The sequence below is a fragment of the Aedes albopictus genome, chromosome 2 (assembly GCF_035046485.1).
Source record: "Aedes albopictus strain Foshan chromosome 2, AalbF5, whole genome shotgun sequence".
Classification (NCBI taxonomy): Eukaryota; Metazoa; Arthropoda; class Insecta; order Diptera; family Culicidae; genus Aedes; species Aedes albopictus.
This window is the reverse complement of record NC_085137.1, coordinates 413,828,225-413,851,208: the sequence shown is the minus strand read 5'-3', so window position 1 is coordinate 413,851,208 and position 22,984 is coordinate 413,828,225. Positions and strand designations below refer to the sequence as shown.

At 42.4% G+C, this 22,984-nt stretch overlaps 1 protein-coding gene across 4 annotated transcripts in view; it reads left to right on the top strand.

Moving 5' to 3' along the window:
• The window catches only part of LOC109417878 (protein dead ringer-like), a 462,566-nt gene that overhangs the window by 77,098 nt on the left and 362,484 nt on the right, over nucleotides 1–22,984 (top strand). For all 4 annotated transcript variants that reach the window (XM_062853473.1, XM_062853471.1, XM_062853472.1 and 1 more), the window contains exons 2-4: nucleotides 5,177–5,397; nucleotides 16,079–16,569; nucleotides 16,831–16,931. In XM_062853473.1, coding sequence (XP_062709457.1) covers nucleotides 5,345–5,397; nucleotides 16,079–16,569; nucleotides 16,831–16,931 — 645 coding nt within the window. In that variant the 5' untranslated portion in view covers nucleotides 5,177–5,344. The remainder of the gene's footprint in view (nucleotides 1–5,176; nucleotides 5,398–16,078; nucleotides 16,570–16,830; nucleotides 16,932–22,984) is intronic.

Sequence of the window (22,984 nt, the reverse complement as noted above, 5' to 3'; positions counted from 1 at the left end):
TTACAGCATGTTGAATTTTTTTGTAGGAGAAAAAAAGTTGCCTATCCCAAACATTTTGGCCATCCCCTGTATGTACTCTTCGATATAACGTACAACTAAATTTTCTCGGCCAGTAGTTTGCGAGTCTATAAGGGTCAGACAGACAGACAGGAATTCATTTTCATATACATTGATGAACTGGCAACATATTATCTTGTCATATTCTTTTATTCACCACAGTCTTAATCAGTTCAAAGAAAATGGCATCTGATTTCATATGAAAATATTTTTTTATGATTGGATTCGATACAAACGTTTGTTCTGTATTAATCAGATTTTTAACCCTAGGCTTCGATACAAACGTATCAAAAGTATGTAAACCAGTTTTTTTTTTACTAAAGCATTGCTATATTTGGCAATACTTCCGTAAAAAAATGTTTCAATAGATAGAACAACAATTAAAATCACGATCTTGATAGATACATTTTGAACTTCAACTTCAACAAGCTTTAAAGTGCTGTATCTCTGGAACGGCGAAAAAGACCTCGAGGAGTTAAGCATTTTCGATTAGAAAATGTCCGATAAAAAAATCGATTTTAAATTTTGAAATTGAAAAATATCATGTTTGGCAACTTCAAAAAACAATATTTCTACGGGATTCCTCTGACAATTTTCTTCGAAAAAGTCGAAGGTGTGTATATGCTATAGTTTCAAAGCTATAAATTAAAAAAAGGAAGGGGGAAGACATGGATTTTTATTGTATTGCCAAGACGAGAATTTGGGTTTTCTTCCTCCATTACATTCCATAACATTCCAACCAAATTTGGTCAAAATCCGTGATTGTCGATATCACGTTTCCGCTTTTTCTCGGTCGTTTTACCTTTACGGTCGAAGATTACTTGCATTCATTTAAACTTGGTCATGAATATCAGAAAGTTTTTTTTTTAATTCTAGGATGTTCTACTTGTTCCAAACTGTCCTATAGTGGAGTCCTTCAAATCTACTAGAATAATTTTATGTGTTTTCGCCATAAATAATAGCATTGCATTCAAATCTACTGGGATCTGTGAAGATCTTGTAGTCTATAATGCCAATTATAGACACTATAGGGATAATCCAGGTCAGCCAAACTACCTTGGAGTTCAAAACTTCAGGTCTACACCAGTAACAGTGGCCATATTTGTTATACTGAGTAACGTTGCATAATCAACCACAGTTACTGGACCAACCTGGAGTCTACTAGATAGTATGATAAACCTTAGGGACATTTAGGGTCGTCCAAACTGTCTTGAAGTTTATTTCTTGACAGCAACAGTAGTTATTCTCACAATGAGCTGTAACATTACATATTCACCTTTAATCTGTAATCCCACTGACATTTCATGAGTCATTCCAAGATACTTTTGAGATACTCCAGATCAACCAACCTTTTCCGGAGATCATAGCTTCAGATGTACACTTGTGATAACAGCTTTTGTCACTACGTGAAGTAGTGTTACATAATAAACTGTATTAACCAAAGAAGTTCGAGAAACAATAAGCGTTGTTATATACTTATGAGATATAATGGATCTTCCTTACTGTTGAGCTTAGCAATTAATGGTGATTTCGTTTTAGATAGTAATGTTACACAACCAAATAGGATCCATGAACAACCTCTTAACTCTCTAGGGTGACTTCATGATAGTTTTGTGATAATTTAGGTAATCCAATGGAGTACACAACTTTATATCTACACTTGCAATGCTAGCCTGCTGTATTGAAGAATGGTTAATGATGAATATTCTTCAATTGTTCTGTACCTTTGAAATATTTAAGGTTGTACAAATTTTCATGAAACTTAATTTTTCAAATCTGCATTCGTTGTAGTCCTTGTTTGTGATATGAAAAGTTACGTTACGTAGCCTAACTAACCCACATCCGTGAACTTCTGTGAAACTCAAAGTCGTTCCAAAATACTTTTGAGGTGGTTTAGGATTACTAAACTTCCCTTCAACTAAGAACTTCCAGTTAACATTTGTTTCAAAATTCTTTCCGCTACATAATCAATCATGTTCACTAAATAGTTGAGCGTCTCAAGGTATTCTTGGAAACTCTTGAGTTTCCTGGGTCATGCTAAAGTGTTTTGGAGCTCAGTTCTTAAAAATCTATGGCCATGACAGTAGTTTCTCAAGCACGTGCACGAGACCTGGACTCGAGGAGGACATGCAAGCACTCAGGGCCACAAACCAATCGGCTTGGTTGGTAGTCTTGGTAAGGTGGTATGAACTACCAACCAAGCCGATCTGTTTAAAAGCACAGGTCGTACGGCAGCAGTTTCACGCATTCGATGTATTCGTTCAATACATGGCCTACTTGCCTAATTTCACCTTCTATAAATTTTCACACTTGTTCGAATATATCTATCATATCATTATCCACTTTGATCTCTACTCCCTTACACTCTGAGTAGAAAAAGACCGATATAGCCATAAAATGATTAAGTGATAATGATAAAGATGATGATGATGATGATGATGATGATGATGATGATGATGATGATGATGATGATGATGATTGTTATTGTTATTGTTTATTTTAACTTGAATTTAATTTAATTTTGAAAGAGGGAAAAACCCCTTTGAGTGATTTTGGCATTTCAAAAACGAAATCTTTCTCAAAGAGGCACAAAACCTCTTTTTCTTTTCAAAAAACATTATAAAAATAACTTAAAACTAAATGCTCACACGTCAGTGAACCATAACGGGATGATGATGATGATGATCATGAGAGGATGGTGATGATGATAAGTATAATGAGGATGATGATAACGATGATGATGATGATGATGGAAATGATTATGATGATAATGATGATGCTGAGGATGAGGATGATGATGATGAGGATGAGGATGATGATGAGGATGAGGATGATGATGAGCGGATGATGATGATGATAATGATGATGATGATGAGATTGATGATGATGATGATGAAGATGATGATGATGAGGATGATGATGAGAATGATGATAATGTTGATGAAGAAAATGATGATAATGATGATGATGATGAGGAAAATGATGAGAGGATGACGATGATGATAATGATGATGATGATGAGAATGATGATGATGATGAGGATGATGATGAGAATGATAATGATGTTGATGAGGAAAATGATGATGATGATGATGATGACGATGATGAGGATGATGATGAGGATGATGATGATGAGGAAAATGATGAGAGGATGATGATGATGATGATGAGGAAAATGATGAGAGGATGATGATGATGATGATGATGATGATGATGATGATGATGATGATGATGATGATGATGATGATGATGATGATGATGATGATGAGGATGAGGATGATGATGATGATGATGAGAAAAATGATGATGATAAGATTGTTGATGGTGATGATGATAAAAAGGATGATGAGGATGAGGATAATGATGAAAATGATGTTGATGATGATAATGGTAATGATGATGAGGAGGAAACTGGTGATGAGGATGATGATGATGGAGATGAGATTGATGATGAAGATGATGAGGAAAATGATGATGAGGATGATGATGATGATGATGATGATGATGAGGATGATGATTTTATCGATTTCAAACAAAAATTAGCATATCTAAAACTACCTAAAAGTTGAGAAGGGGGCAAATGTGGTGTATAAAATGAGGATTATAGAAAGCATATAAAATTATGTTTCGATGATTTCCCTCCGTGCACGAAACATGTGCCAAAGACTGATGAGCTTTTAGTTTGATAAGCAAACGAAAGCTTCCTCGCGGGTTGCTTTCGGTTTTTGCGTGAACCATTGAGGTTTAGGAGCTTTCCCGGGAGTTTATGGGGGTTGTAAAGGGATCCCAAGGGGTTAAAGAAAAGTTCGTGATGGTCTCAGGGAGGGTTTACAGCAGTTTATATGCGTTTTAGAAGGTTTCAGTTGGAGTCAGGAGTTCCAGCGGGCTTCAAGAGAATTTTAGAGAAGTTCACGGAGGTCTTAGGGTGGTTTCAGAAGGGTTTACTGCATGCAATAGCGCCGATATGAGTCTGGAAAAGGGTTTCAGGACGTTTTCAAGACCATTTTCAAAGAATTTAATTGGAGGAAGAAATTGTAAACAGCTATAAGTTTCTCGTTTCCTCACCGAGTAGAAACGCCATCTGTCTCAAAGGCAAATAAATAGATCAAAATCAGAAGTTATTCTTCGTCGCCGCCTGGAAATCCCATCCCTCCCCCCATTAACTACACAACCTAGAGTCCTGGCCCAGAGTGAAAGACTGGGTATTCAGTAGGTCTCACGGGAGCATCTCGCGGATTGTAGGGGCATGCGTGGGGGTTAAAAAAAAAACCGGAGGTCGTAGGAGTATTTTTGGACGTTTTATTGGGACTGTGAGGCTTTTATGGGGCTTCCTTGGGATCTCGAGAGGGGTGTCCGGGGTCCTAGAGAAAATTTATCGGACCACGTTCCGAGGAAATTGAACCCAGACATCCTCAGTGTGATCTTGCTGAAGAGCTACGCATATTTCGCTTCTGCTCTATGAACCCATCAAGTATTTTATAACAAGAGTGTTAATACAAGCCGCTTAGCTTTGTATCTTCTTCAACCTCCTCTCCGCCTAACCCTACCTTTCGAAAACCGGCAACTATAAAATCCACATTAAATTTATTAATTTGACACTTTAATATCATCCGAAATCCACACACTCCAAGCCATAACCCCATTAAACCACACACTTTTATAGTTATTCGGTAGTCTACATCTTTATCGCCTGTTTCGCTTCACGTCTGGCTCCCCATCTAACCGACTCGCGTTCATCTCACGACCTTATCGGTGTGATGTCGCGCACCCGAAATATTTCACACCATCAATTTCTTCGGTCTGCGTCTTCGTCTGCTGCCCAGTCTGGGTTTTCTCCACTTGGCGCGATCACTCCGCTGCGATACATTGTAGGAGAGGCGGTAGATTGGTTCTTGGCAGAAGCGCATTGCCTGCTGATCTATTCGTAAGCACGGACGGGGAATTCTCGGTGCCCAGACATCATCACCGCGGCGCCGTCCGTGCTCTATTCAGAATGATTACGATTCCCTCTAGCAGCATTCGAGGAGACACACGTTCGATTAATCATTTTTTCCCAAGTACTCCGACGACCGACGACCGACGAAGATGCTAATTTCGATTTATGTTCGTGCACTTTCAGAATAACGTTGACCGAGACGAAGAAGACGATCAACGCCAGGATCATCCCAGCGTCGCGGGGCCTGGGAAAGGTGAATCAAAAGACATTAATGTGAGTTTGGTCGTGGTGGTCGAAGAAGAAGAAAAGGCGTAGGGCACATCGGCCTTCGATCGAGAGGAGCACCGGAGGATGACATCCGGGATGGAGTTTGGCCGCAGTCCAGATCATCACTCAGAGTTGAGGTAAGCGTAAGAGAGATCGAACGAATCGAATGGCAGGCCGAGTCGGGCCTGGGTTTGGGTACCATCGCACATCAAATTACATTTGGGAGTAAGCCAAGACAAACCGAGGGACGCGTCGCGTCTTGTTTAATTATTTTATGATTAATTTGTTTCATGTCCCGGGGCAGTGGTTACCGAACGGGATTTGATAATTACAACAACCCAAGGAACAATTTATTCCGATTTTTTTAAAATAACTAAGCAATATTTTTGGAAATAGTTTCCGAGAAAAGTTAGAAGGAGGATAAAGGTATCACCTTGATCTTTTTCTAGTTGGCGAATGTTTATCAGTTATCCAAAACCATAATTCAACAAGTTTGTGATAACTGCGATAACTCGAATAGTTCACATGAAAAGTCAATACAACTCAAATGGAACTTTGTAGATTTTAACTGGATCTTCTTGCGTGATAACCGACCGACTTACCACTGCGCTGCTAAAGACACTTGACGAAGTCAAGCTAACTTCACTGCTGTACAAATGTGCAAAACTAGCTGCCGACAGAAAATCGATTCAAGTCAGACTTTACCTGCTGTTTACTCAATCGCAACTGTAGTACTGTGGTAGAGCGTAGGGTTCTCACGTAGCGACTATCGGTTGGAATCCAATAGGTAGCATTTTTTTGCTCAAGCCTAGTATTGAGTGATTTGATAAAGTCATATTTGTCTTTTATTCGTGTATGCTTAAACAGTTGTTTTCTGTAAAAGAAATAAATTTAATCTTCATTGAAACACAATGCTACTGAACTGAACTTCTATGATCTTGAAAGTTCCGACACAGTTCCGAGTAGCATCTTAAGCAGCTTTAAAGTTCAGCGAAGTTCAGATAAAGTTCCGAATGGAACTTTCTGGCTGCTTAAGAGACTAACAATGAGCCTCGCCGGAACTTGTGACCGAAGTTCCAGCAAGGCTCATCGTTAGCCTCTTAAGCAGCCAGAAAGTTCCATTTGGAACTTTATCTGAACTTTGCAGAACTTGAAAGTGCATTTTGTCATGGGAAGCGGAAGTTTTGGTTACTTGGGATTCTTTGAATGTTTTCGAGAGCAATTCCTGGCAGTATTTCGGAAGCAACTCTCATGAAAACTCCTAAAGAAATCCTCAAATAATATCGCAAACAATTCGTAAGATCCCGTGGATTTTTTTTATCTGTATTAACGGGATTTTTAGCCTCATTACTCGCTAGACGCGCATTTACACAGGATAAACCTCGCGTTGAGCAATGTTTGTACTAAGTGCGGTTCCGGTTATGATGACATCGACCACGTAGTGTTGTCCTGTTTATGTTACCAAGCTGCTCCTGGCCATCCGGAAGACCAAGTCCCACAACAAGTTGGTACCAACACCACAAGGCACCGAACACGCTAGCAAGATGCGATTCACTCCCGGATGAGCTGCAGTGAATCCTTTGGCCCAATCCTTACCCTGTCCATCCCTCAAAATGTGACCTTCTAATCTCGAGCTGCCACGAGTACCCTGGCTTCCACCCATTACTAACAGATATCATGAAAAAGTTATTACTCTGTATAATGTATACTATTAAGTACAACAAAAGACCTTCGGCTACGCAAAGCGTTATACGCGATTGAGCCCCAAATAAATGAACTAGATAAAAAAAGAGATTTTTAGCCTTAGGCTAGTTCATCTCGGGACCCACGCTTTACTTCCCTTCCGAAGGAAGAACACACATTTTGTGAGTTTGTTGGGAGTGGGATTCGATCCCAGGTCCTCGGCGTGATAGTCAAGTGTTCTAACCATCACACCAGGTCCGCTCCACATCCCGTGGAAATATTAGAAGAATTGAGGAAGCCAATCTTGCGAGAAATCCGAGAAGAATCTTGTGAAGAGTTTTGGAAGGAATTTATATAAAAGTCCAAAACAAAATCTTGGAAAACTTCTGGAGGAATTCTTATTAAGATTCCAGCAGAAATTTCTGAAAGAATTCCGAGAGAAATCTCTTAAAAAATTCTGGAAGAAATGTAACGAATATATCCGGGAGCAAACCGAGAAGAATACAGAGAGTCATTTCCAAAGATTTCCGAGAGAATTTCCGGAAAAAACACTACGAGGAATCCACGTAAGGTTTCCGGGATGTATTCCTGGGAAAACTCCGAAAGGATTCCTTTGAACAGCTCCAGAAGAAAACTTTGGAAGAGTTTCGGAAGAGAATAATTCCGGGAGGAATGGTTAGAAGAATTTTGAAGAGTTTCTTGAAAATTGTCATGAAGATTTCTCAAATAATTTCTGGGGATTCCTGTATAAGTTCCGGAAGAATTCCAGGAGAAATTTGTGGAAGTATTTCAATCGGACCGTTGTAAGAATTCATGATGATGCCCCTGGACGAATTCTAGGAAGAATCTTTGGAAAACTTTCATGTACAGTTCTCGGAATAGTACCGGAAAGAGGATTTTTGAAAAATTCCTTGAGAAATCTCTGGAACGATTCCGGAGAACTTTTTGAAAAAATCCGGGATGAATTCCTGGAAGGTTTCCTGGTCAAACTGTATCAGGTATCAGGTATTAGTAGGTCGGCTCCAGAGGGACGTTCTCCTCCATTTGAGAAATTTGTGTCATCGCCATGAATACGAGTCTATTCATCATTTACCTGAGGGAGAGGGAAGGGAGGAATAAGGGATGAGATAGGGAAAAAAAGGTAAGAGAATGGGATCGACGTAATCGCTTGAGCGTACTACAACAGGTTCAAATAGCGCCCTGAAAAGGTCGAACTGTAGGAGAAATCTTTGAAGGATTCTGGAAGAAAATCCTGTAATAATTTCGAGAAAGAATCCTTGGAAAAAAATTCGAAAGAGTTTTCTGAAGAAATAGCAGGAGTAATTATTGGAAATATTCCAGAATGAATTCCTGTGAGAATTTTGGAATAATCCAAGAAAGAATTGCTTCAGATAATTCAGGAAGATTTCCGGAGAGATACCTGGGGAGAATATTTCCGGGAGGAACTCCTGAAATATATTTTGGAAGAATTTATAGGAACTTTTTTAAAGTATTCCAGGAGAATTTTCTGGAAAAAATACCAGGAGGGATCCACGAAAGATTTCCAGTATGTATTATTGAGAAAAATGCGAAAGTAAATCCCTGGTGGAGATCTCCGGGAGAATTCGGGAAGGAAAGAATCTCAGCTGGAATAGCTGGAAGAATTTTGAGAAGTTTCATGAAAAATAGCAGGAGGAATTCTTATTTCTTATTTCAGGAAGCCACGAGAAAAATTCCTGGAGAAATTTCTGAAAGAATTTCAATCGGAACCGTTGAAAAAATCCCGAAAATGTCCCTGGAAGAATTTCCGGAAAAACCTCTAAAATGTTTTCGAGTGAAGATCTCGGAATAATTTCGGAAAGAGTTCATGGAAAAAATCTGGGTGAAATCTCTGGAACAAATCCGGATTTTTTTAAGAATCTGGCTATCCCTCGAAGAATTTCTGGGGGAATTCTAGAAGGAATCTCTGAAGAATTCTGGAAGAAACTCTGGAAGAATTCCGAGAAGAATCTTTGGAAAAATTTCGAAAGGGTTTTCTGGTAAAATAAAGTGGTAATTTCCTAAAACATATCAGGAGGGATTTACGGAAGTTTTCCAGGGTTTGTTACTTAGAAAAGCCTGAAAGAAGTCCTTTGAATAGTTCAGGAAAAAGTCGCGAGGAGAGTTCCGTTAGAAAAAAAAAATCCGGGAGGAATGGCTGGAAAAAGTACGAGGAGTTTCTTGAAAAATGTCAAGATGAATTCTTAAGTGTTTTAAGGGGGAAGTCCTTTTAGAGCTGGAGGAGAATGACTGGAGACATTTATGGAAGAATTTCAATCGGAGCAGTTGTAAAAAATCCTGGAAAACTTTCGAGTGAAGTTCCTGTAAAAGTTTCGGAAATAATTCTTGGAAAATTTCTGAGAAAAATCTATAGAACAATCGAAAAAAAAACTATTTGAAAGAATGCCGGAATGAATCCCTAGAAGAATTTCTGCTGCAGCTCTAGGAGGAATCTCTGAAGATTTTTGGAAGAAAAACCTGAAATATTTCAGAAAAGATTCCTCTGAAAAAATTCAAGAGGGGTTTCGGGAAAAAATAACAGGAGTAATTATTGAAAGTTTTTCGAGAGGTACTCCTGCGTGAATTTTGGAAGAATCACCGGAAGAATTGCTTTAGACAAAAGTTCAGCCTATTGGACGCAGTGGCTTAATTTCCCCAGCAAGGGAGGAAAAAAAGGTATTCCGAGAGAATTTTCTGAAAAAAAATAACAGGGGGAATCCACGGAAGATTTCCAAGATGTATTCTTGGGAAAAGCTTGAAAAGATCCCTTTGAATTGCCACGCAAGAAGTCTCTGGTAGAATTCCGGGAGAAAAGAATTCCGGACGAAGATAATTCCGGGAGGAATCACTGAAACAATTTTGGGAAGTTTCTTCAATATAAGGAAGAATTCTTAAATGATTTCAGGAGAAAGCCCTCTAAGAACTCCGGAAGATGCCTCTGGACGAATTCCAGGAGAATCTCTGAAAAAAATTTCCACTGAAGTTCCAGAAATAGTTCCGGAAAGAGTCCCAGATAAAAATCCAGGAGAAATCTCTGGAGCAATTTCGGAAAACTTTTTGAAAGAATAGCGGGATAAATCGCTGAAAGAATTACTGGTAGAACTCTAGGAGGATTCTCTAAAAAAATTTCTGGGAGAAAAATTTGAAACAATTTCGGTAAGAATCCTTGGAGAGGTGTTATTGGAAAAATTGATTCGAAAATTCTGATAAGCAATGTATTGGGTATACGAAAAACCCGTACGATGGGGGGAGGGGTCTCAATTCCCAAATTTTGCGTGACGTACTATATGGATGCTCCTTTTCTGAAATCTCTGAAAAAAATCCGGGAGCAATCTCGCGAGGAACTCTGGGAGCAAATTCCTAAGAGAAAATTTGGTAGGAATTCTGAAAAAATCCAGTTAACATTTCAGAAACAATTATAGGAGGAAATACGGAAGGAGTTCTCAGAAGAATTTTCAGAGGAATAGCTGGAAAAATTCTGGAAGAAATTTTTTTGAAGAAAACCATTATTTTCAACTACCAGATTCAACCGCTTGCACTTGGAGTTTGCAGTATCATAGAACATACTCATCTGGCCGAAAACATCAGCTTGATCTAGGAATTCTCCAATTGTTCCACTTGCATGGTTATTGGTATGTCTAAACCTGGATTTTGATGAAATTTGTAGAGCTTCGTGGTTGTGTGCTTAGTGTCACCAAGCGCATAACCGTACCATCCCGTGGGATGAGTGTTCTATTCCCGCTCAGAGCAAAGAAACTTTAGACAGTTATTGAATTAAATTTCACAACTCCAAAAATCTTTCTAGTTAAGGCTTCCGGGGCATTAATACCTGGTTCATTTGATTCCGAAGTTACTCCGTATTGTCTAGTATTACCAAAATTGGCCACTCACAATGCACACCATATACCTCAACATTCATCCCGATGAGATAGAAGACTAGTTTCTTCAGTAAACTTATTCAGCAGGCTCAGAACTATCTGACAACGGTGACCTTGTTTCGATATTTGCCCGCTAGGCGGAAAAATTACTAAGAAAACCCTTGAGCAAATCCAGGATGAATCCTTGATAGAATTTCCGAACAAATGTATCAATCACCAGGACAATTCATGCAAAAATTTCTAGAGGATCTCATGGATAATTCCCCGATGGAATTTCGGGAGGAATCTATGGTAAAATTGTTCCCAGAAGAACTTTGAGAATTTTTTTTTTGAGAAATTCCTGGATAAACCCTTTGGCAAAAACTCTAGAGGGTACCTGATAAAATGATTGGAGGCATTTCTGTTGGAATCCCTTGAGAGATCTGGGAAACTCTGGCAAAATCCTTGCAGAAATTTTTGGAGAAACTTCAGATAAACATCTTTGTGGATTTCATGGATGGGCTGCAAAACGGTGAGTCGATAAGGAGAGCGTCCAACATAGCTCTGGTCCTCACAAGTTCCTACCTCATGCTTCCACGGGTCAAGCGATGACAAAGACCGCCAGTTAAGAGTTGTGTGCTTAGCTGGTAGTGCAGCCTGGGCACTGTTGTCCTTCTGACTTCAGCTAGATTGAGGAGATACGATCCAGGCGTCTGTTCACCAAGGAGGTGCGGCTCAAACAGCGTCTGTTCTGGCATCCAGCGGCTGAGTAAGAAACGCTGCACCACGCCCAGCTAGATCCAAGGTGGTAGCCCCATCAGCGTGGTCGTCCCAGTGTTGGTTGGGACGTTAAACAGAACTGGCACGATGGCCCTCCGGCGAGACAGGAGTGTTGGCGTAGGCCCAATAAGCCACCCGTAAAAATCCCCATTGCAAATAACATAGGAGAAAATACGACTCGATACAATCGGCAAAGACCCACGCGACGAAATAAGGACTGCGATTGGAAACTTGGAACATGGAATTGCAAGTCATTTGGTTTCGCAGAATGTGACAGGACAATTTACGACGAACTACATCCCCGCAACTTCGACATCGTGGCATTGCAGGAACTTTGTTGGACTGGACAGAAAGTGTGGAAAAGCGGGCATCGAGCGGCTACCTTCTACCAAAGCTGTGGCACCACCAATGAACTGGGAACAGGATTTATAGTGTTGGGCAAGATGCGACAACGTGTGATCGGGTGGCAGCCGATCAACGCATGGATGTGCATGTTGAGAATTAAGGCCCGTTTCTTCAACTACAGCATCATCAACGTCCACTGCCCACACGAAGGGAGACCTGATGACGAGAAAGAAGCGTTCTACGCACAGTTAGAGCAAACATACGATGGTTGCTCGCCGCGTGACGTGAAAATCGTTGTCGGCGACATGAACGCGCAGGTAGGAAGGGAGGAAATGTACAGACCGGTGATCGGGCGTAACAGCCTGCACGCCGTATCAAATGAACGGCCAGCGATGCGTAAACTTGGTAGCCTCCCGTGGTATGGTAGTCCGAAGCACCTTCTTTCCCCGTAAAAATATCCACAAAGCCACCTGGAGATCACCCGACCATCAAACAGAAAACCAAATAGACCACGTTCTAATCGACGGTAAATTCTTCTCGGATATAACCAATGTCCGCACATACCGCAGTGCGAATATAGATTCGGATCACTACATAGTCGCTGTATACAGGGCTATTCCCATTACGCCGGGCCGGGACCGCGCCGGGCCCCGGCCGTGCCCCGGCAATCGATTTCTTACATGCGATTACTATGGCGCGTTTCACATCACATCGTGCCGGGGCTCGGTCGGGCCCCGGCCGTGCTAGTGAGAAGCACGCCATAGATATCGTTAGAAAGAAATTGGTGACCGGGGCCCGGCACGGTCTCGGCCCGGTAAAGTGTAAAGACCGCTTACATGTGCTCAAAACTTTCGACAGTTATCACCACGCGTCGAAGTCGAACGCCGCGACTCAACATCGAGCAGCTGCGTAAAGTAAAAGAGGCTGAAGACTACGCGCAGTAGTTAGCAACGGCCCTACCAACGGAAGAGCAGCTTGACGCAGTTACACTTGAAGATGGCTAGAGGGGCATCCAATCCGCCATAGGTAGTAATTCGGCTACAGCACTAGGCTTCGCGACTTCGAATCACAGAAACGACTGGTACGATGGCGAATGTGAACAGTTGAAAAACGAGAAGAATGCAGCATGGGCGAGAATGCTGCAACACCGTACGAGAGCGAATGAGGCACGTTACAAACAGGCGCGGAACAGGCAGAACTCAGTCTTCCGGATGAAGAAGCGCCAGTAGGAAGAACAAGATCGCGCACCGATGGAAGAGCTGTACCGCGCTAGGGACACACGAAAGTTCTACGAGGAGCTGAACCGCTCGCACATAGGCTTTGTGCCACAAGCCGACATGTGCCGAGATAATCACGAGAATATTCTCACAAGCGAGCGTGAGGTGGTCGAGAGATGGTGGCAGCATTACGATGAGCATCTCAATGGCGACGTTGCAAGTACCGAAGGTGGCGTGGTAAAAGATCTAGGAGTATGTGCACAGGACGAAAGACTTCCAGTCCCTGACCTCCAAGAGATTGAGGAGGAGGTTGGCCGGTTGAAAAACAACAAAGCCGCTGGAGCAGATCAACTACCAATCGAGCTTCTAGAATACGGTGCAGAAGCACTGGTGAGAGCACTACACTGGGTCATTACCAAGATTTGGGAGGAGGAAGTATTACCGGAGGAGTGGATGGAAGGTATCGCGTGTCCCATCTAAAAAAAGGGCGACAAGTTGGATTGCGGGAACTACCGCGCAATCACACTACTGAGCGCTGCCTACAAGATACTCTCTCAAATTTTATGCCGCCGACTATCACCGATTGCAAGAGAGTTCGTGGGGCAATATCAGGCTGGATTTATGGGTGAACGCGCTACAACGGACCAGATGTTCGCCATCCGCCAGGTGTTGCAGAAATGCCGCGAATACAATGTGCCACCACATCACTTGTTCATCGAATTCAAATCGGCGTATGATACATTCGATCGAGAACAGCTATGGCAGATTATGGACGAATACGGATTCCCGGATAAACTGATACGATTGATCATGGCGACGATGAATCGAGTGATGTGCGTAGTTCGAGTATCAGGGACACTCTCGAGTCCCTTCGAATCTCGCAGAGGGTTACGGTAAGGTGATGGTCTATCGTGCTTGCTGTTCAACATTTCGTTAGAGGGTGTAATTAGGAGAGCAGGGATAGATACGAGTGGAACGATTTTCACGAAGTCCGTTCAGCTGCTTGGTTTCGCTGATGATGTTGATATTATAGCTCGCAAATTTGAGACGATGACGGAAACGTACATCCAACTGAAGAATGAAGCCAGGCGAATCGCATTAGTCATTAATGTGCCGAAGACGAAGTACATGAAGGCAAAGGGAGAAATTTAAAGACGCATTGTGGCAGGAAATCGAGCTTACTTTGAACTCCGCAGAACTCTACGATCGAACAAAGTTCACCGTCAAACGAAGTTGGACCGGCAGTCCTTTTATGGGCATGAATCATGAACTATACGTGCAGAAGATCAATGCGCCCGTGGAGTTTTCGAACGAAAGGTGTTACGTACCCGTACTATCTACGACGGAATACAGATGGAACACAGGACTTGGACTATTATAATTTATTAACTTCATCTTCAGCTATAGCTGTACAGTTGGGTCTCCAGTTAGCCAAGTGGTTAATGCTATGGATCGCCAATCCGGAGATGACGGGTTCGATTCCCGTTCCGGTCGGGAAAATTTTTTCGACTCCCTGGGCATAGTGTATCATTGTACTTGCCTCACAATATTCAAATTCATGCAATGGCAGGCAAAGAAACTCCTTCAATTAACAACTGTGGAAGTACTCAAAGAACACTAAGTTGATGCTAGGCAGGCCAAGTCCCAGTGGGGACGTAGAGCCATAAAGAAGAAGAAAACTGGGCTTGGAGAAGGCGAATAAACCACGAACTGCATCAGCTACTGAGAGAACCAACTTGCCATCGTCCACACTGTGAAAATCGGGAGGCTACGGTGGGCGGGTCACGTCATCAGGATGTCGGATAGAAACCCGACTAAAATGGTTCTCGAGAGTCATCCGACCGGTACAAGAAAACGTTGTTGCGCAGCGATCTAGGTGAGTCGATCAAGTGGAGGACGAATTGCGGGCCCTTCACAGAAGAAACGAGATATTTCGCGTAATTATTCGATTTTCAGTGGTATACTTGTGGATGCTATCGACTGGTAATTTTGTACTTGGGGGGTTTTCGGCCTTGCAGTCTCCGGTGCAATCAAAACGATATATATTTTCGATGCCCGACGTTTCGATGGACTATGCCATCTTTCTCAGGGTATAGGGGGTAGTTATTGATAGTCTACATCTTTTTGCTTCCATCTGATGAGCCATTGGCAAAGGTCAGTTGGAATATCTGTGATCATTGGCTACTTTCCGCCTGATATCCCTTTCGTGACGGAGCGCAAAAAATTGAAATCTCCATACAAATGGCTTAACTTTGGCTCTCCAGAACTCTTAGATATCCCAACAAAACAACAATTATTTTACCTCATTTGAAAGAACTACTATTAATCTTTCGGTTTCTTGCTTTGACTACCTAGACAAATCGGAAATAAAAATTATGCGACAGATAAAACTTTTTCATGTTTTACGGTTTTTGTTCACATTTTGTTTACTTTGTTGTGATAAATCTCACAGGCAACGTAAACAAAATTTTGTTTACACACAAATTAGTATAAGTAATGGCTGAATTATTGAAACAGTTTACGTCACTTAAAACAAAGTCTAAACAGATGAAAAAAATATGCCAACCTGCTACCGCTCAACAACACTGTTGTGCTGGTTCGTCACGAAAGGGATATGATGGGAATTAGCGAATATGTTGAAGTAGGTTTCTATTCTAGCTAATATTCGTAAAAGTACTCATATAACACTAAGCTGAGAAATAGTGTTTGCCCTAGTTGGGATATTACGCTTAAAAATTGCTTAAAACAAGAAATATATTTTTAGTTAGGCAATGATTTACTAAACCTCCAAAATGTATTTTTCCCAGTAGGTTGAAAAACACTGTTCACAAACTAGCTAGCCTTAAATTTCCCCTCATACTTGTTGAAGGTCGCCAAAACTAACAATAAACATCCAACCCTTTCCCATCTCTTTCCAGCGCCAGCCACTCGTCGCAGTTCGGCCCGAACCACCCGCTCGGGGTGCTTGGGAACCTTACGGCGCTCAACATGAACGTTCCGAACCTGTCGGGACTGACGGCAGCCGCGGCAGCGGCAGCAGCAGCAGCCGGACTGGGTGTCGGCCATGGGGACGTGTTGGAAAAGTTGAAAATGCAAGTGCGTGACATGAAGGTGGGACTCGGCATGGGCGATCAGAGTGATTTCGCGGCTCTGCACGCCAGTTTCGGTGCGAATGCCCTTCAGCATCAGGCTTCGCCACATCAAACCGGAAACGGAAGTGCTGCGTTTGGGGGCGGTGTGGGTGGAGGAGGTGGAAGTGGTGGAGGGGGTGCAGGGGTTAGTGGTATTGGTGAATACAAAGGTGCGGGACAAAACAGTGCTGGAGGGGGTTCGAGTGGGGGCGGTGCAAACAATAGTGGAGGTGGTTACGCTTTCACGCTGCCCAACGCGCCTCCGGTTAACAAAGACGGTAAGTAAGGAATGATTAAGTTCGACCCACCAAACGTTAACAAAAACAATAGGTCGAAAGTGTGAAATGGATTCCTTCACGAGAATTTCTGCAGTTTAACTTTATATTTTCCTTTTTTTCGTATTTTCGTTTTTTTTTTCGATATTTTACATTTCAGCAACGTTTCGTCTTTCGACCTATTCGAGGAGCATTCATGCATGACCCTCACAAGGTTATCCATTTGTTGTTTCATTGCGATCATCTTTGGTATTGTTTTCGCAGGCACTCCTGGTTCAAATTCGTCTACGTCAAGTGAGACGTCCAATTCTTCGCAGCACAATAACGGTTGGAGCTTTGAAGAGCAGTTCAAACAAGTTCGACAGGTAAGTGTTCCTCTACATAAAATTATATGTCTCATATTTATAAGGACAAGGTTTTTAGAGCCGACTACAGTCGGTTAGGAACAAATCATTTGTTGAAAGGTTTCTAGCAGATGGAAACCAAGTGGAGCTATCAGGACTTTGACACGAGAAATCATGCAATTTTTTTTCTATTTAATGGATGACAGAGAATCTACTGTTCATGTTTAGAAGTTTTTCTCTTTTGGTTTCTGGGTTTGTCAAACTGAATCTTACAAAATCTTACACTATTTCAGGCTACTTTCTAGCTGACTGAAGAGCTACATTTGTCATCTTACCACTTCCACTGCCATGTTGCTCGATCTTATCATTGGTTCAGAACTCTTTCCAATATGAATCATCAAAATAGATCAATAAATACTACTGACAAAACTGTTCCACACCACACTGATCAATTTTGTACTCACACTCATACACTATACATCTACAATCTTCTCTTTTGTTTTGCTTTATCGATAGAACTATTTGTAAATATGTACTATGATATTTATTATCGCGTTTGAGTTACTACTCCAGCCTGTGAATAGGCAAGATGTCTTTAGTAGAAATAAAATTATGTGCCGCATTCGAGTCGCGTTCTGGTCAGTAAAAATCGTTTCGCCGTTGAAGAATTCCCAATGCAATCGTAGGATCCTGTCCTGGACACAACAAAATCTTTTACCAACTGTCATGCCTCAAAACAAATGGGAACAGTATTTTTCAACTGATTATATCTCATCTCAGCGGTATTTCATCCGCTGTTTAGATAAATTTAGAATATACAAAATATCGATTTGACAGAAATTTAATTTTTAATAACCCAAAAGCTCAAAACAAGTTAAAAACATATTTTTTGGGATTATTTCTCATATGAAGTATGTAGGTTGCCTACATATTTTGATATTGAATTGTTCGTAATGATAGAACAAAAATATTACCTACAAGTTTTGGAAATTTCTTTGTAGTTTACTTCAGAAAACTCTTTCGACAATACCTTTTAAAAATTTTGGAAATATGTGCAGTTTTTAGGCATTTTATTTGAGACTTCCTCTGGCAATTTTGACATTTTTTAGAGTTTTTTAGTTTTTTTTTAAATTTTGTTAGTAATTCCATATACTATTTTTAAGCAAATACTTTGGCAGTTTCTTTGATTTGTTTTAATATTTATTTAATACTTACTTTATAAACCGCTGTGGCAACTTCTTTTGGAACTGATTCAACATTTCCTTCAGGAGATTTTTCGGCAATTATTTTAGAAAGTAAACACACGGTAAAGGCTGGGTATGCTGCGCAATTCAGATCCCATTGTGATCCACTAGCCTCTGCCCAGCAACTCCTATCCCTACCTCCACGCGGTACCGGCCGGAAACTATGAGCAACCTCAGGGAAGATCGGGTAACCAACCCCGGTGGGAACTTTGGCCGTAGGCTGACAGGGAAAGGGGGGGGAGGTTTGGGGTTTGCTTTGCTAACCTGAGCGTCTGTTCTCCAGGAGTAGCGGCTCACAACAGCGTCTGATCCCCATGTTAGGGGCGGCTGATTTACGTCCGAGTGCCAGGGAAGGACTCTAAGCTCAACTGTGCACTATGGTCCTCCGGAAAGTAGGGGGTTGGTGTCAGGCCCTACGAGCCAGCTGTAAAAAACCATTGTAACGGAAAATCAGCAACAGAATAATACGAACCGAGACCAACGGCAACGACCCCAGCGAACAAAAAGGACTTGCGATTGGAAACTCGGTACGTGGTACTGCCGATCTCTCAACTTCATTGGGAGCACCCGCATACTCGCCGATCTACTGAAGGACCGCGGGTTCGGCATCGTAGCGCTGCAGGAGGTGTGTTGGACAGGATCCATGGTGCGAACGTTTAGAGGTAATCATACCATCTACCAGAGCTGCGGCAACACACGCGAGCTGGGAACAGCTTTCATCGTGATGGGTGATATGCAGAGGCGCGTGATCGGTTGGTGGCCGATCGACGAAAGAATGTGCAGGTTGAGGATCAAGGGCCGATTCTTCAACTTCAGCATAATAAACGTGCACAGCCCACACTCCGGAAGTACTGATGATGACAAGGACGCATTTTACGCGCAGCTCGAACGCGAGTACGATCGCTGCCCAAGCCACGACGTCAAGATCATCATAGGAGATTTGAACGCTCAGGTAGGCCAGGAGGAGGAATTCAGACCGACGATTGGTTAGTTCAGCGCCCACCAGCAGACGAACGAAAACGGCCTACGACTCATTGATTTCGCCGCCTCCAAAAATATGGCCATACGTAGCACCTTTTTCCAACACAGCCTCCCTTATCGTTACACCTGGAGATCACCACAGCAGACGGAATCTCAAATCGACCACGTTCTGATTGACGGACGGCACTTCTCCGACATTATCGACGTCAGAACCTATCGTGGCGCCAACATCGACTCCGACCACTATCTGGTGATGGTCAAACTGCGCCCAAAACTCTCCGTCATGAACAATGTACGGTACCGGCGACCGCCACGGTACAACCTAGAGCGACTGAAGCAACCGGATGTCGCCTCAGCATACGCGCAGAATCTCGAAGACGCGTTGCCAGACGAGGGCGAGCTCGATGAGGCCCCTCTAGAGGACTGCTGGAGTACAGTGAAAGCAGCCATCAACGACGCAGCCGAGAGCACCATCGGGTACGTGGAACGGAATCGACGGAACGAATGGTTTGACGAAGAGTGCAGAACGGTTTTGGAGGAGAAGAACGCAGCGAGGGCGGTAATGCTGCAGCAAGGGACTCGACAGATCGTGGAACGTTACAAACAGAAGCGGAAACAGCAGACCCGCCTCTTTCGGGAGAAAAAGCGCCGCCTGGAAGAAGCGGAATGTGAAGAAATGGAACTGCTATCAGAAGCTCAACGCATCCCGCAACGGCTTCGTGCCGCGAGCCGAAATATGCAGTGATAAAGACAGAGGCCTCGTGACGGACGGATGTCAGGTGATCGAAAGGTGGAAGCAGCACTTCAATCAGCACCTGAACGTCGTGGAGAACGTAGGCACGGGAGCCCACGGCAACGGAAGGAACGACGACGCCAGTGCAGCGGAGGACGGAAATGAACCAACTCCCACGCTGAGGGAAGTTAAGGATGCCATTCACCAGCTCAAAACCAACAAAGCAGCTGGTAAGGATGGTATCGCAGCTGAACTCATCAAGATGGGCCCAGAAAAGTTGGCCACCTGTCTGCATCGGCTGATAGTCAGGATCTGGGAAACCGAACAGCTACCGGAGGAGTGGAAGGAAGGGGTAATCTGCCCCATTCACAAGAAAGGCGAACATTTGGAATGTGAGAACTTCAGGGCGATCACTATTTTGAATGCTGCCTACAAAGTGCTATCCCAGATCATCTTCCGTCGTCTGTCACCTAAAACAAATGAGTTCGTGGGAAGTTACCAAGCCGGCTTCATCGACGGCCGGTCGACAACGGACCAGATCTTTACCGTACGGCAAATCCTCCAGAAATGCCGTGAATACCAGGTCCCAACGCATCACCTGTTCATCGACTTCAAAGCGGCATACGACAGTATCGACCGCGCAGAGCTATGGAGAATCATGGACGAAAACGGCTTTCCTGGGAAGCTGACTAGACTGATTAAAGCAACGATGGACGGTGTGCAAAACTGCGTAAGGGTTTCGGGTGAACTATCCAGCTCATTCGAATCTCGCCGGGGACTGCGACAAGGTGACGGACTCTCATGTCTACTCTTCAACATCGCTCTGGAAGGTGTGATGCGACGAGCCGGGCTCAACAGCCGGGGAACGATTTTCACAAAATCCGGTCAATTTGTGTGCTTTGCGGACGACATGGACATTATAGCTAGAACATTTGGAACGGTGGCAGAACTGTACACCCGCCTGAAACGCGAAGCAGCAAAGGTCGGACTGGTGATGAATGCCTCAAAAACAAAGTACATGCTGGCAGGCGGAACCGAACACGACCGGATCCGTCTGGGTAGGAATGTTACGATAGACGGGGATACTTTCGAGGTGGTGGAGGAATTCGTCTACCTCGGATCCTTACTGACGGCTGACAACAACGTGAGCCGTGAAATTCGGAGGCGCATCATCAGCGGAAGTCGGGCCTACTACGGGCTCCAGAAGAAACTGCGGTCAAAAAAGATTCACCCACGCACCAAATGCACCATGTACAAAACGCTAATAAGGCCGGTGATCCTCTACGGGCACGAGACATGGACCATGCTCGAGGAGGACCTACAAGCACTCGGAGTTTTCGAGCGACGCGTGCTAAGAACGATCTTCGGCGGTGTGCAGGAGAACGGTGTGTGGCGGAAAAGGATGAACCACGAGCTCGCTGCACTTTACGGCGAACCCAGCATCCAGAAGGTGGCCAAAGCCGGAAGGATACGGTGGGCAGGGCATGTTGCAAGAATGCCGGACAACAACCCTGCAAAGCTGGTGTTTGCAACTGATCCGGTAGGCACAAGAAGGCGTGGAGCGCAGAGAGCACGATGGGCGGACCAGCTGGAGCGTGACTTGGCGAGCATCGGGCGCGATCGAGGATGGAGAGCGGCAGCCACGAACCGAGTATTGTGGCGTACTATTGTTGATTATGTCTTGTCTTAATGATGTTGAACAAATAAATGTATGTTTAGAAAGTAAACACTTAGAAAAAATCAGCGTCTTCGGTAATATTTTATCGAAGCTCAATCAAGTTTTGTTTACCGGAAAAAATCGGTAAAGGTGGCAACGGTTTTCCGAACTTCGTTGACAGATAAACGATAACATCATTCCAAAATTTTGTATTTTTTTCAAAATTTCGGTAAAATCCATTACCAAACCCTCAGCAGTTGAGATTTCGGTAAAAAATACCGAACGCGGTAATTTTCTTCTGAAGTTTGTTCACCAATCATTTTGGGATTTCTCCAGAATTTTATCTTGTTTTTTTTTTTAAATTGCGATTCGTTTGTTTTTTCGTGAACTCTTTTTGGCACTTTATTACGATATTCTAACAATTTCGCCAAGGATTTTTTTCAGTATTGCCTGTGTGAGTTTCATGGCAAATTTGTGGAAACTGTTTCGGAAATTCATTCGAAATTTCTTCTAAAATTTTGTCAAGAATTTCTGCGGTATTTCCTTCAACAATTTCTTTAAGTAACTTTTCATCAACCTAGTTTGAATTTACATTTCATGGAAATGTTTTTGGAAATTTCTTTGGATTTTTTTAAAATTCAGCAGCAATTTGTTTGAAAATTTCTCATTTTTTTTTTTGAGAACTTCTTCGGTCATTCCTTTGAAGATTCCTTCCACAATTCTTTTGGCAATGAATTAAACTTGTATGTTTGATGTAACTTGATTGTGTTACAGTCCAAATACGGTGGCACTATTATTTTGGTGCGCCGAATAGCGGGAAGGTTTGCTTCAATGATAATTTTCTTCGGGATTTCAGCAAATTTGTTGGTTGCCGTGAATTTTCTTTGGAAATTCTTCTGTAATTTCTTCGGAAATTCGTTTGGAAAATTTAAAATTCTCTCAGGAGTTTCATAGAATACCGTCAGCAAGTTTTAGTTGTCATTGGAACATCGTTCTGTAATTCCATTGGACATTACTTTCATTTCTTTTGGGAATTATTCTGGGCAATTTCTTCAGCATATTCTTTGAGAATTCTTTAAAATTGATCTGTCCAATTCCTTTGGAAATTTTTTAATCATTTTTTTTTGGAATCCCTTCAAGATTTTTTTGGGCACTTTATAGAAATTCCAACGGCGATTTCATTGGGAATTTCTATGGATTTTTTTTTATATTTTCGACAATTCCTTTACAAACAGATTCATTAATTCCATTTTCAAATCATTTCGACAGTTCTTTTTGAAATCGCATCCTTTTTAAATCCTTTTTTAAATTTATTTGGAATTTCTGAAGTTCCAAAGCAGTTGTCTGAGAAATTTTTGTAGCAATAAATAGTCTCTACAAAATTTCCGAAACCAAACAAAAAATTTTTAAAGGGAAATTTTCAATAAAAATACTGGAAAAAATACCAAAAACAGTGCCG